The 14,714-nt window shown below is 43.9% G+C and overlaps 1 protein-coding gene across 1 annotated transcript; it reads left to right on the top strand.

Moving 5' to 3' along the window:
- Positions 1-607: 607 nt before the first annotated feature.
- LOC115538581 (rab11 family-interacting protein 2-like) lies at positions 608-11,125 on the top strand (the record flags this gene model as incomplete). Its single annotated transcript, XM_030350056.1, has 4 exons — positions 608-1,157; positions 1,923-2,259; positions 4,794-4,860; positions 7,084-11,125. Coding segments are annotated over 4 exons (1,179 nt in total), but the record flags the coding sequence as incomplete, so codon positions are not given.
- Positions 11,126-14,714: the final 3,589 nt, after the last annotated feature.

Raw genomic sequence — 14,714 nt, forward strand, 5'->3', positions numbered from 1 at the left:
ATACCAAAAGCAGCATGAAATGGCGCACCATCATTATTCAATGCTAGGCTATTTCTTAACATTTAGGTTGCAGGAAATAATGTTTATCCTTTGAATAATAAATGTTTCCCTCCTGAAATTCAAATAAAATTCGAGCCAGTAAAGGAAATCTATAAAGCTGTAGTATTTGTGTTACTGTTGAATGACATTCAGATCACAGCTGTTAAATAAACAGGCTTACTGGTTATCCACAAAGAGCTGAAGAGCATAATAAAACACACACAAAAATACATTTTGTTAGCTAGGGTGGGTCAAATGATCAAAATAATGTGTATATCTTTTTACATAAACAAATGTCATTTACCGATTCTGTAATGAATGGAATCAGGCCTGTACGATCTTATCTCAATGGCAGAACGTGCTTTGACAATTTGAGTGACCCTCCGTCCACTTGGCTTCCTCTAGTGTTTCAGATACCTGCTTCAGTGACTCATTGAATCATTTGACTTATAGACGCTGGCAAGATGAACTGTGTTGACTATTGCTTGTTTGTTGACGAGTGAACCCGACGAAGCAACAGCCAAACGCGTCGTTTCCATCAATCAATCAGCCTACCAGTGTGTGGTGATTTAAAGTTTGTTTGGCTTCATACTGTGTTGACTGTTGCTTTGCTTGCCGTGACTGCTTTCACCTTTCTATAAATATCAAGCGCTCGGTCTCTGACGTTCCGGTCTACACCGGTCTCTGCCCCCCCCCCCCCAGCTGGTACGCCCTGGAGTCCAAGCCGGGGAAGAAGAGGAAGGAGCGCGGGCGCATCCAGGTCAGCATCCAGTTCATGAGGAACAACATGACCGCCAGCATGTTCGACCTGTCCTCCATGAAGGACAAGCCCCGCTCGCCCTTCTCCAAGCTCAAGGGCAAGATGAAGGGCCGCAAGCACGACCTCCCCTCGGACACGTCCTCGGCCGTGCTGCCGCGCTCCGCCCTGTGTGACCCGGAGCAGCCGCCGCCGGGGCCCCCGCGCGGCCCCGGGGCCCCGGCCCCCCCGCCCGAGACCAAGGCCAAGAGGAAGCTGCTGGCCGGCTCCCACAAGCTGTCCGCCGCTCACTCCATGTCGGACCTCATCGGGAGCCACGTCCGGCCCAAGCTGGACTCCATGAACTCCATCGACGAGAGCGGTGAGGAGAGGGCAGACGGGAGCCCGTCTGGGCCGCTCGGTGGATCGGTTCTCTAACGTTTTGATGCGCTATTCCGTGACTAGGGATCGACCCATATGGATTCTTTAGGGCCGATACAGATTCTTTTCCGTCAGCCTTAACCGATACGCCGATACAGATTTTCCTGAGCCGATATTTGGAGCCGATACTGCTTTTGCTCCCTCAATTTACATCATAAAAATTACAACATGATGATAACAAATTTTACAAGGCTCATTTCAAAAAAGGAACATTTGTTTAACTGTCTCTAAATGCTGAAAAAAATAGTAAAAAAATAAATAATGATAATCTGCCACAAAAATCGGCCGATACACGTAAAAAACGCAAATACCGGCCGATATGTCGGTCGATCCCTATCCGTGACACACGCACCATCACAAATTAGTAAAAATAATTAGTTTGTTGCATGGTATGATTTCACAGTGCGATGAGGATATGAACCATCAGACATCTTACTGCCCCGATGCTCAGCGTGTTTAGCGAGAGCCGTATCTTTAATGTCGTCTTACTTTGATGAACCAAACATGTTGGGTCATGCTTGTATAGTGCCGGTTATAGAGAGACACAGCCGATGCGTGTTGAGCAGTAGGAGCATGGAGGGAATCAAACTCATAAGATTTGAGCAAACGCACAAACATAAGCAAACGCACAAACCGTGGACAAATATCTTCAATACATCCAAAGGCCCCTCTCTGACCGGCGCTCCTGCGTTGTTGGCGTTCCCAGGTGGGCCCCACCGACGTTCCCAGAGCGACGTGCCCGACTACGCGGGTGTGGAGGGCGGCGATGACCCCTTCGGGGACCTCAGCGACGGCCTGCCGCAGAAGTACGCCACGCTGCCCCGCAACCACAACCCCAACCCCTTCCAGGGTGGGGGCGCGGCGGCCTGGGAGCCGGGCGCCGAGCGGCAGAAGAAGGAGAAGGTCAGCCTGCTGGAGCGAGTGACGGGCAAGAAGGACGCGCGCAAGGCGGCCAACGGCGCCCGCACCGGCAGCACCAGCGACCTGCGCGTGGCCAACCCCTTCAGCGCCGACGTGCAGTTCACCAACCCCTTCAAATCCAGGTACCGGACCCGTACCGCTGACCTAACCCATGGGGTGGAGACGCCCAACCCCGGGTGTCTGACCCTAACCCTGATTTAAACCAGGCAGTAATGACTCAACACCATCTGACCCTAACCCTGATCTAAACCAGGCAGTAATGACTCATCACCACCTGACCCTAACCCTGATTTAAACCAGGCAGTAAGGACTCATCACCACCTGACCCTAACCCTGATTTAAACCAGGCAGTAAGGACTCATCACCATCTGACCCTAACCCTGATTTAAACCAGGCAGTAACAACTCATCACCATCTGACCCTAACCCTGATTTAAACCAGGCAGTAATGACTCATCACCACCTGACCCTAACCCTGATTTAAACCAGGCAGTAATGACTCATCACCACCTGACCCTAACCCTGATTTAAACCAGGCAGTAATGACTCAACACCACCTGACCCTAACCCTGATTTAAACCAGGCAGTAATGACTCATCACCATCTGACCCTAACCCTGATTTAAACCAGGCAGTAATGACTCAACACCATCTGACCCTAACCCTGATTTAAACCAGGCAGTAATGACTCAACACCACCTGACCCTAACCCTGATTTAAACCAGGCAGTAAGGACTCATCACCATCTGACCCTAACCCTGATTTAAACCAGGCAGTAAGGACTCATCACCATCTGACCCTAACCCTGATTTAAACCAGGCAGTAAGGACTCATCACCACCTGACCCTAACCCTGATTTAAACCAGGCAGTAAGGACTCATCACCACCTGACCCTAACCCTGATTTAAACCAGGCGGTAAGGACTCAACACCATCTGACCCTAACCCTGATTTAAACCAGGCAGTAATGACTCATCACCACCTGACCCTAACCCTGATTTAAACCAGGCAGTAACAACTCATCACCACCTGACCCTAACCCTGATTTAAACCAGGCAGTAACAACTCATCACCATCTGACCCGAACCCTGATTTAAACCAGGCAGTAACAACTCATCACCACCTGACCCTAACCCTGATTTAAACCAGGCAGTAAGGACTCATCACCATCTGACCCTAACCCTGATTTAAACCAGGCAGTAAGGACTCATCACCATCTGACCCTAACCCTGATTTAAACCAGGCAGTAAGGACTCATCACCATCTGACCCTAACCCTGATTTAAACCAGGCAGTAAGGACTCATCACCACCTGACCCTAACCCTGATTTAAACCAGGCAGTAAGGACTCATCACCACCTGACCCTAACCCTGATTTAAACCAGGCGGTAAGGACTCAACACCATCTGACCCTAACCCTGATTTAAACCAGGCAGTAATGACTCATCACCACCTGACCCTAACCCTGATTTAAACCAGGCAGTAACAACTCATCACCACCTGACCCTAACCCTGATTTAAACCAGGCAGTAACAACTCATCACCATCTGACCCGAACCCTGATTTAAACCAGGCAGTAACAACTCATCACCACCTGACCCTAACCCTGATTTAAACCAGGCAGTAAGGACTCAACACCATCTGAGCCTAACCCTGATTTAAACCAGGCAGTAAGGACTCATCACCACCTGACCCTAACCCTGATTTAAACCAGGCAGTAACAACTCATCACCATCTGACCCTAACCCTGATTTAAACCAGGCAGTAAGGACTCATCACCATCTGACCTGAACCCTGATTTAAACCATGTTGTAACGACTCAACCCAATCTGACCCTAACCCTGATTTAAACCACGTTGTAACGACTCAACCCAATCTGACCCTAACCCTGATTTAAACCAGGCAGTAACACCTCAACAGCAGATGTCTGACCCTAACCCTGATTTAAACCAGGCAGTAACACCTCAACAGCAGATGTCTGACCCTAACCCTGATTTAAACCATGCTGTAGTATACATTGGCCCAATGAGAAGGACACTTGGCTAAAAAAAATAAGGACACTTGAAAAATGAACCGTGGGCAAACGGCAAAAACAGAAAATGTAGTTTTCCTAACAGACTTTGTGACTCATGGCCTCGTCCAGCCTCTGTTTCATCACAGGAGGTCCTTTTTTTCTGCCTCTTTAAACAACTTGTTTCAAGAGAATTCTTTCAGCACTATTTCATGTATTTCCTTGCACCTATCGCATGCATTCCCTCTCCTGCACACAGAGGCCAGGTATTGGCACGGTGTGGGGGAGCTCTGTGTTTAAGACCTGGTTAATCAGACTGGAAGGTGTCATTAGTGACTCTTTAGAGAGCCCGGGCTTGATAACCGAGCCCTCTGAGCTACAGTAATGAGATCTTTCAGAGCGATAGACCAACCAATTAACCACTAATCTCGCCGTAGACAGCAGCCCATCAACCATACCGCTGCCTCGGTGATAGCAGATGAATAAAAGCAACAGTGGTTTGGACCATAACTTTTGTATCTCCCCGCACACAAAATAATTGAAGACCTCATATGATTGATATTGATCCCGTCCGTCCCATTTTCTTTCAAGCTAATGTATTTGATTTTTCATTGAAGGTTGTCTTGCTGTTTTTTATTTTTTATTGCAGTGATTCAAAGCCAACAGCAAAAGGGGACCTCAAGTTTGGCCAGAAAACCAGAGATGTCAAGAAAAATGTAAGAGGCTATCCCAGTCACTCACTCATACAATGCTGGTAAATTGTTGCTTAAGGGAGGTCAAAACAACCCTACTCTCATTTTGAAAGCAGGGTGTTTACCGTCATTGAAAATGGAGACATAACAATGACATTAAAAATTAAAATGTTTGTGATATTTAGATTTATTTTAAATTTATACACAGAGTTGTTGTGGCTCAATGTAATGTGTAATCCAGAGACGGTTATTGTTAACATCACAGGGAAAGCTATAGGCCCCTTAACATAAGTGTGGCGCAGCCACGTGGTTTGTGTGTACTTTTAATTGAGAACTTTCAGTCTCGTCTGACATGCAGCTGGTGAGGATGATCTCCGAGGCCTTTCCAGAAATCCAGAGTTGCCATTCAACTAATTAGCCGATGCACACACTGTTTGTCATCTCTGATCCCGTCATTATACGAGGCGGTGTGAAAACGTGGTCTCCAAGGTCAGCTGTAGTAGTTTGTTAAACTCGCTCTGTAATTGGAGTTTATTGTCTTCTTCCCCTTTTCTTTTTGTTTAGCAAACGGGTAGTTGGTATTTAAGATACTGTCATCATATGCTTTTTTTTTTTTCTTACTGTGTGTCTGCTTATTTCCCGAAACAAACCTCAGCGTTTCGGAGAGAGAGAGAAGGAAGGCATTTCTATGTCAGCGATAGGGGCGGACAAAGTGCCGGCTAAATGGGAAAGTGAATGCTGATAATGGCTTTCCTCACCTTCCTCCGTGGGTGTTGAGGGCTGTCGGTAGCCACACATGTGCCCCCTGTGCGAGGCAGAGGCACCCGGGCAGACATGGCAGTTCCCATTTCCTCTGCCTCCACTGGCTAATTAACCACATGAGGGGAGGGAGGTGGTGGTGGTGGTGGTGGTGGTGGTGGTGGTGGTGGTGGTGGTGGGGGAGGTGGTGGTGTGGACAGTGAGCGATTTCAAAGGACTGAGCTTTTAGAGGCTGAGCTCATTAGAAATAGTAATGAGACAAGTGGAGAATGCCAAGTGTGCGCCTTATCTTCCTCTCGCTGCTGATCGCAGGAAAATGGTCATCATTACTGTGCCAGTTCATGGTCATTTCCAGGCCTTTGTCACTAGCCGTTATAGCGCTTGATTACATAGTGTGTGTGTGTGTGTGTGTGTGTGTGTGTGTGTGTGTGTGTGTGTGTGTGTGTGTGTGTGTGTGTGTGGACAGTGGAGCGAGGCTGGTATGTGGAAAGCAGCCCTAATTTCCTTGGGGCGGACTGGCTCCTATTGCTTTTAAAAGCCCCACCGTAGTATTTCCCCCCGTAAGATCTCTCCATGTTGTCTGTGAGGAATTGGTGACTCAGACTGTTCTCCAAGCGTTCCCAGTGCGTGTAAGCCTCACAGTAGCCTGTGTGTTGTTAAAACCGATAAGATAGGAGGGAAGCTGGCCCAATCTGGGCTCTCTCGTCTTCTCTTTTTTTTTTTTTGTGCATTGTCTTTTATATACAGCGAGAGCGGGCTGACTAGTGCATGGGAGTGGGAGCTGATAAGGGTGGTATTTAAAACAGGGTTAAGACTCAGCTGCTCTCTCTGTACGGGGGAGGCTGCCCAGCGCTGCACTGATAAAGTGGTCCCTCATTAAAAATTATTACAGCTCCTCTTGTGCCCTTGCGGTATGGTCTGCACGTACTGTACCGCGGAACCCTCCCCCTACACCACCACCACCCCCCCCCCCCCCCCTACACCACCACCACCCCCACCACCACCTCCTCCACCAACACAGATAGGGCTTAGACTTGGATTGGATTCAGGGTCTGACCTTTTATTGGTGAGATAGGCCGGCACATTGTCCCACAGAATGTAAGAAAAAACCTAATATGGGCCTTCGAGGAACTGATAGGTCGGCAATACCCTTTTACCTGCCGTTGAATGATACTCGTTTCTTTTATTCTTTCATTGGGGCTCATTTATTTTGCTCATTTGTGATGCAAGTTTATATTCGTGTGAACCGATTGTCTGGTATTTGTTTAACCCTGCACACTGAAAGATACCTGCCAACTCCGCTGTCATCAAATCCCTCACGGCTGTCAGCTCCAGGCCCTAAGGGAAAACGTTAATTCATTAATTAGATCGAAAGATATAATCCCGTTTTACGTTTGTGTGGCAGTTCATGTATTGGAGAAGATCCACATGTTTCGTAAACTGGTGGACAATGAAACCACTCAACCAGCGTCCGCCTCATGCCTCCAGGTGGCCCCCCGGGAGACCGCGGCCGCCTACAGCAACCTGTCGTTCGACGAGGTGGTGAGGGAGCTCATCAAGCAGAAGGAGGTGGTGAGGAAGAAGGACTCCCACATCCGGGAGCTGGAAGACTACATCGACAACCTGCTGGTGCGCGTCATGGAGGAGACCCCCAGCATCCTGCGGACCCCCTACGAGCCAAAGAGGAAGGCGGGTAAAATCTCTAAGAAGTGAGGATCAAAGAACAATGCCTTTTGCAGACTGGCAGAGGTGAAGGAGCAGAGAGAGCTGGTTAACTGGTACTGTAGTCAGGAAGAAGGTACTTACTGGAAAAGTAAGACTGTACAAAGGAGTTTGACTAATGCCAAATTTATGATATATATTTTTATTTAGTTTCAGATCTTTTTTTTTAAATCATTTATTTTTACTCCGCTCGGAGTAATTGAATGTAATTATATATGCTTTAAGTATTAGTTCCTTAAGGGGAAATTCCGTGGTTTCTTCTTTGGGATAAATGATACATCAGGTTAGGTTGAGTTTTTCTTTGGTTGTTGATTTGGATTTTCTTTTCTTTCAATTACTAAATGAAACTATGGTGCACCATCTTGCCGAACAATCAAAACACTTTTCACAGGCTCACCCAGGAGATTCTAATCCTGGGCTGATACAGATTGTTAACAAGGCATTTGGGGGCTAAACATGGCTGACGAGACCAATCATATCCCCAACACCTCCCCTTCTCTGCTCCCAATGATGCTTAAGGTTGTTGGGGAGTAGGCGCCACTTTGATGACGTAACCCTAACAAGACAACTGAAGTCTCTAATTAAATAAGTAGCCTTGGCTATTAAGAGAACGCCAAGTCCAGGCGTATCCCATGCATGAAGTGGCAGTGTCTTCCTCGTGTGTTGGGCTGCCATGTTCTATGGATGCCAGCAGCCCCTGGTATGACTGGAGCTACGTTTGTGATGAGCAGATGTTCGCAGTAGTAGTGGTATGCTGTCTGCTAAAGGACGTGGGTGTCAAGGTGTTGATCATATGGCACCCTCAATAGCTCTGTTTACACTCTGTACTACCCCGACTACTGTCCACTACAGACCCCACACTGGCCTCAGCCCCCTCACTAGGATAGCCAACGCTGAGTATTTATTGGAGACACTTACTTGCCTCACAATCTTTATTTATGAATGTAATACCGTTCAAAGTGACCCCCCTGAAGGGAAACCCCCATTAACTGTCACTGTCATCGCTCAGAAAAGTATACCTCCGCTTTAACAATGTGCAACAATACTTACAGGTAGACTGGTGCAGAAGCTATGACACTAACACAGTTTTCAGTAATTTTTTACATTTTACAAGTGTAGTCCAAAAGTATCTGTTCACTACCCAAAACCCCTTTCTTTGTTTATTTAAAAAACGAATGTTTACTTTACATACACATACACGATCGTTGTTGTTAATATGTATGCTTTTCACCGATACAAATCCAGAACAATTTGTAGATGGTATTAACCGAGAGGCAGAATAGTCTAAACTTTAAGAACGTGTTCCCTGGTCGACCTGTTTGTGTTTCTCGTTAATCGTAGCTTGCCCTCGTGTGTCCGCTCCTGTTCTCCAAGCGGCTCTGTTACAGTGTCCTGTGGAAGTGACGGTACGCTGTGCCGTTCACTCCTCCTCCGACCTGTCCCCTTGGGGATGACCTAATGGGGGTCATGGTCAGGTGACTGTGGAGGAGAAGGAGCAATGACAGCACAGGACATGTCAGCCCAGTGTGGGCCCCGCCTTCATGCATGTGCAGGATCATTGTCCTGGTGGAAACGTATCCCCCTAAGTGCAGCAGAAGGAATGGCGGCCCTGTGTAGAATGGATTGGAGATCCTCTATGGTCATTGTGTGATTTTAATCCTGTAAATTTAAAGTCACCATGATGGTATTGGGCAGACATTGCTAAAGTTTGTCTACTTGCAGCTAAAAATCCTTTATCCAATGCTGAAAATACTAAACGGACCTTATTCTACTTGGTACGAACCACACAGACATCCGAGCATTACAATTGCAAAGTAATAGGGCCCTATTTATTATGTCAGTATTTATTAGTTGATGTAAAAAACGTCATTCTCGGTAGAGAAACAAAATACTAAAATAGTTCATTTTGAGGAAAGAAGTGAACACGATATTTCATTTTCCCACAAGCACATAAGCCAGTCCGTTAGAATTGCCTAAAATTGCCTTCATTTTTATTAATTTGAACCACCATTATTACCGTAATTAATACTGGTCAGTTATGTGTTCCTAATATGTATATTGATCTTCAAGCCCAGAAGCATGCATTTCTGTCACACATTATGGGATACAGTTGCATAAACCAGGCCCAGTGCAGTATACTGTTACACATAACATCTTCCGGGTGTACTGCATTGTAGTTTGGGTACAATTATTTTACTCTGTTTGCAATTATTTGCACCAGAAAGGTGGGTTTTAGGGCATGGGAACAATGGTGAAAACAATTGGGTGCTGAGGTTAAGTGCTTTTAAACTCATGAAGATGGCCGTGCTGGGAATAAAAAGTATGTTATGAAGTAAAATGTCACTTTATGCCAGATTTTATTTTTGCAAAGACGCGTACATTTTTTACACTGGATATCGGCTTATATTGAAGGTTCTCTTTGCGTGGTTTTGTTTCCATATTTAGCAATATCCTCTTAACTACATATGTACTCTCGGCCAAGAGAATTATAATTCGTCTTTTATTATTTTCTATTGAATTCATCATATGCTACATGCTTGTGGGATAAATGTGCTACTAAATGTTGCTGGTAGTTTGAACTAGTGTTAAAGAAATATATATACATGATTATATTTGGTAATGGTACTTTTTTTTCTTCTCTGGAATGGGAAAGGCTGATTCTTATTTTATTTTGATACTATATGGTTTAGTTACTAATTTAAAGGTTTACATTTGTTACGTTGAAGCCAATTGAAAGGAAAGGAAAAGAAGAGATGTACAGTGTTAAACCATGCTTTGTCTTCTACTAAATGAACACATTTACACGAAACGTACATTGTGTTTGGATGCATGTATTTATCACTCGCTCTGATGATCTGAGTTTACGTGACCTTACCCTTCTGCTCATGTGGACACGTTTGGTCTCAGATGTGTTAATCAGAGATGGTTTTTATATTTGACCTTTACACTGTATTACACTAACTTACACGTGTGACAAAGTGATATACTGGATATATTTGGAATTTTACAAGTTCAAACAGAACAAAAAAAGTTGCAACTACAAAACTTTTTTTCCCCCCTCACCAAGTGTTAACCTGCTAAATGTTTTTTAAAAAAATGTCTGCTGCTAAGTAGGTCTGTCTGAGGTAAATACACTTAATCGCTTTTGTGAGCCCTGGCTAATTCTGAGCCAACGTTTCCCTCAACTGAATGTATGGTGGTTGGCTTCGGAATGCATCATTGTCTTAATACTTTAATTCACAAAGCTTTACACTAATGAGTTTATTGAACCTTTTCTTTACTTTTAAGTTTTAAGCATTCTCAAAGTAAAGACTATTTTAATTTTCTTTCTTACCCCCGTGTTGTAAGACACATAACTGTTTACCTAAATTTGGACCATATTTATTATGTTTTTCTACCTTATGTGACACAAATGTCTGTTCTAACGGCACACATTTTTACACATTTTCAAGTCAATCAAGTACTAAATTCCCTGTCTACAGTAGATATTAAAATAAATATTCATAAAATGAATAAGTCTATTATTTTATTGTCACTTATAATTACAAAAAAAGTGCTAGAAATAGTGGACACATTTAAGGTCTAAAATATTTATTTTAGAAAATTAAAATAGTCATTATTTCACACGATTTGCACTTTTGCATAATGACTGGCCAACAAGCTTTATTACCTGGATATTTGCATTTTATTTTGAAACAAATGTTTGTATTATTTGTTCTGCTTTGCTATTAACTGCTTAACATTAACGTTAAAAAAACCATGTTGAATTATATTCCATTTGTTGAACAAATACAAGGCTTTAACAAAGTATAGCCCTTTTTTAATTTTACGTTTACAAGTTTAGTACTATTTCCATCAATTCTTAATTTGATAAACATTGTATCCAGCAGAGTATTGAACGAGTAGTAGTTTAAGGGAGACCATAACACCTAGACCAAAACAATAAATGGATATTTAGATGAAAAGGAGAGAAAGCTTAAATAGGAATCAAAAAATAGTTTTTAACAATCTTCCATCAATTTTTCAGCACAAAAGTTGAGTGCTGATATTATGATAGAAACAAATAATGACCGTATAAACAACAATCAAAACATAAGAAAGATTACTTTCTATCTAACTACGATTATATTAATGTTATTCGTTAGTTTTTTAGTCCTTAAAATTCACATTAAGTAAAAGACTGGTAAGCATTGCGTTTACGAACAAAAACGGCCTGACAATAGCGAGCACGAGTACTGTACACTGGCAGGATTTGCATTACAATACTTAATATCATTGTTACATGTTTATCATTTTTTGGGCCACAAATGTATCCAATTCTATATTTTTGAATTACACATACATATTATCACATTGAATTCCTATAAAACAGCCCGTATGCAGGACTTAAAGCTGTGCATCAATGAAGGGAATGAAAGGTTTTGATGGACCCCGTGCTGTTCATAAACATTGAGTTTTAAATGTAATGCAAAATAACATGATGAATAGCAACAGCTGTATTTAGCACCAAATCAAGTAGTGCATTAAACGCTTTCTATAATGCACCAATTCCCATTCATTTATTGTCATTTGATGCAATCCACTGGATGTTTTTTGATGGCACAAGCACAATTGTATTGCTCTTTTCAATAAATACACTGTACAAAAAGAATATACTTTTTAGAGAGTATTTTTTTAAATATGCATAGCTATATGCTACATTATGATGTATATGTAGTATGTACATATATGATTAAGCAAGTTCCGTCTTTATTCCTTAGTATTTGAATAAATTGATCAATGGTGTATACATCACAGGGAATAAATGGACCAACTGTTGTATTATTATTGTGACAGATAATATTACATCAATTTATTAGATCTCTACTGGAAGCGGCGGTTAAACTGCCATTTAGAGTTGCTAATTTGTGCCCTTTTGTGTCCAGCCTCTATTTTCTCCTTTACTCTAAGTGGCTCTTTTGTTCTTGAAAATTTCCCATGCTTTTTCATCCTGCAAAACAAAAAGAGAGAAGAGGCATGGTTTGTCAACCGAGCAGCGATGTTGCTAGTTAAAACGCCCATTTAATTAGCAAGAAGTGTATCTGAAACCTTTTGAGATGTCGCACTCTTTTACCTTTTATTTTTCTTCTTCTGTGATACCTCTTCGAATAGCAAGTTAAAACATGACCTCTCCATGAAAAAACAGCTCAAAACAAAAGTAAATGGCCACCACAGACCAGGACAGACGTACAGTGTGTTGGGGATTGACAGCATTGCTACTCAAAAGGGTTCAGGATATGAAACCACCACATCGCCCTATATTTATTCAGTGACTTGATTGCTGCCATTTACTTGGAACAATGTTTTGATGTTTAACATCTTCACCTGTTCTGTCAGTTCTTAATTTGTCTGTCATTTTGCCATGGCGAGAAAGTCACTGGGTAAATTCACTGGGCAACTGTGCTTTTTTAGACCATTTATAAATTGAAGATTGTTCAAGTCTCGCTGCATCATGATCCTCCTTGAGAAAGATCCAGTGTCCGGCGCAGAACCCAAGGGGAACTAAGTAGTTCACTGGCTCGCTTAAGCCCCGCAATGGCAGCATGCTTTCGTAATTAATTTTTAATCTTGGTGTATTAAGTTATATTCCATTTCTAAAAAACACCGAACACAAATAAGTGTGTAATTGGGCTTTATGTAGGTGTCACCTGTTGTATTCATAAGCTAATTGAAAAACTCTTTGTCAGCCTCACACCTTCATCAGAGGATTGGATTTCACAGAACCCAGCTATTGTATGGCCCCCGCACGCGTCACCTGAATACACTAAATGAACGGCCATTAGTGCGCTGTTCATTATATCATATGGCTGTAATTTGAGGAAATATCTCGCAAACATGTTTTACGTAAGAAACCATGGGTGGGTTTGGTCACTGTAACAGGTGAGCATCTTGTGAGGGAACACACGCGTGTGGACATGTGTGCCAGAGGGGGCCACGCGTGGGGTAACCTGCACTACCCTTTAAAAATGGATGGGCGTCATTGCCAGGATCAGTGTCACAACACACGCGTCTGAATGGATACGCCAGCGGCAATCATAAGAGGAGCCGATATGAGGGGAAATTCACCAGATGGATGAGGTGTTTTTAAGGAGAAAACCAGACCTTTCTCTTTGGACAGCTGGCCTGAACTTGTCTGACGATCGGAGGCCAGATGTCAAGTCTAGCTCTTCACAAACCCCCCCAGGGTACCAGACCCCTCCCACTTAGCTCCTTTGGCCATCCTGAATGGGTGCTTGAGATAAATCAGATGCCGCACGCGCCGACGAGACCCGCATTGTCCATTGTGTCTCTATTGTCCACTTTTGATTGGTACCACGCGTCTGGTGTCGTATGAACAAAGGCAGATGACAACCAGGAACACAGTCTGCTGACACTGTCCCCTTCGACATACGCGTGTCTTCTTCATTAAAGAGTAGGTTCTGTCTAATGAGGCCTTGGTATGACTGCAGCTCTGCAAATTGTAGACTCACTTGTAAGCAGATATCTTCAGGTAGTCGAGATAGTATCTTCAATCCAATAAATCTTTTTAATAACGTACATCAAATGTAACACGATGCCTGACTGACACATTTATGTTATAAGTACAGGGAATCAGTGTTTCCTAAGACCAACGGGTTGTAAAACCATCCTTGGAAATACCCAAATATCATGTGATCAGCCTCAGTCAGAGATGACGTATTAATATTTCACACCATTCCCCCTTTTCCATCCACCACAAAATGTCATGTTCCCTTCACACACAAAAGCAAACACATTCTCGCCCCCCCCCCCCTTTTGTGGCATTGCTATTGAAATATATATGACTGGAGCCCCTCTGCAAAAACGTCCTCGTCTGCAAAAAGAAGACCATGAGACTACTGTACATTTTGTTTGGCGAGGGGGGAGGAGACCCGGATCATTGTGTCCTGCTGCTCAGGGACAGGGGGGGGGTTGGGGGCTTGGGGGTTGAGCCCCTGGGAGTGTGGTTCCAAGCTGGACCCAGCCGAAGGGACCGCTGTAATGGCGGGCTGCAGGGCGCCGGCTCCCATGATCGCTGTCCGACCAGCACACGGCGAGGAGTTGTCGCCTCCAAGGAAGGGCCCAGGAAACGCGAGCTGTCAGCGAACCGCCGCTTTTGCGTTTGTGTGTCATATTTTTGTCTCTGTAATTGGCATTACAAAGATCAGGTCAGGAGGATGGCGACTAGTAGTAAGAGGTGTGAAAAGGGGAAAATACCCACGTCAAACCCAGCAGGTTGTACTTCAAAACAATGTGCAATAACCTAACTTGTCACCCTCAACACGAGATAATTACAGGTGACCTCTGTCACTCATCACAGCTGACACTAAGCTGTCACAAGTAAGATGTAGATGTGCACC

This window comes from Gadus morhua, unplaced genomic scaffold (genome assembly GCF_902167405.1).
Source record: "Gadus morhua unplaced genomic scaffold, gadMor3.0, whole genome shotgun sequence".
NCBI classification, from domain to species: Eukaryota; Metazoa; Chordata; class Actinopteri; order Gadiformes; family Gadidae; genus Gadus; species Gadus morhua.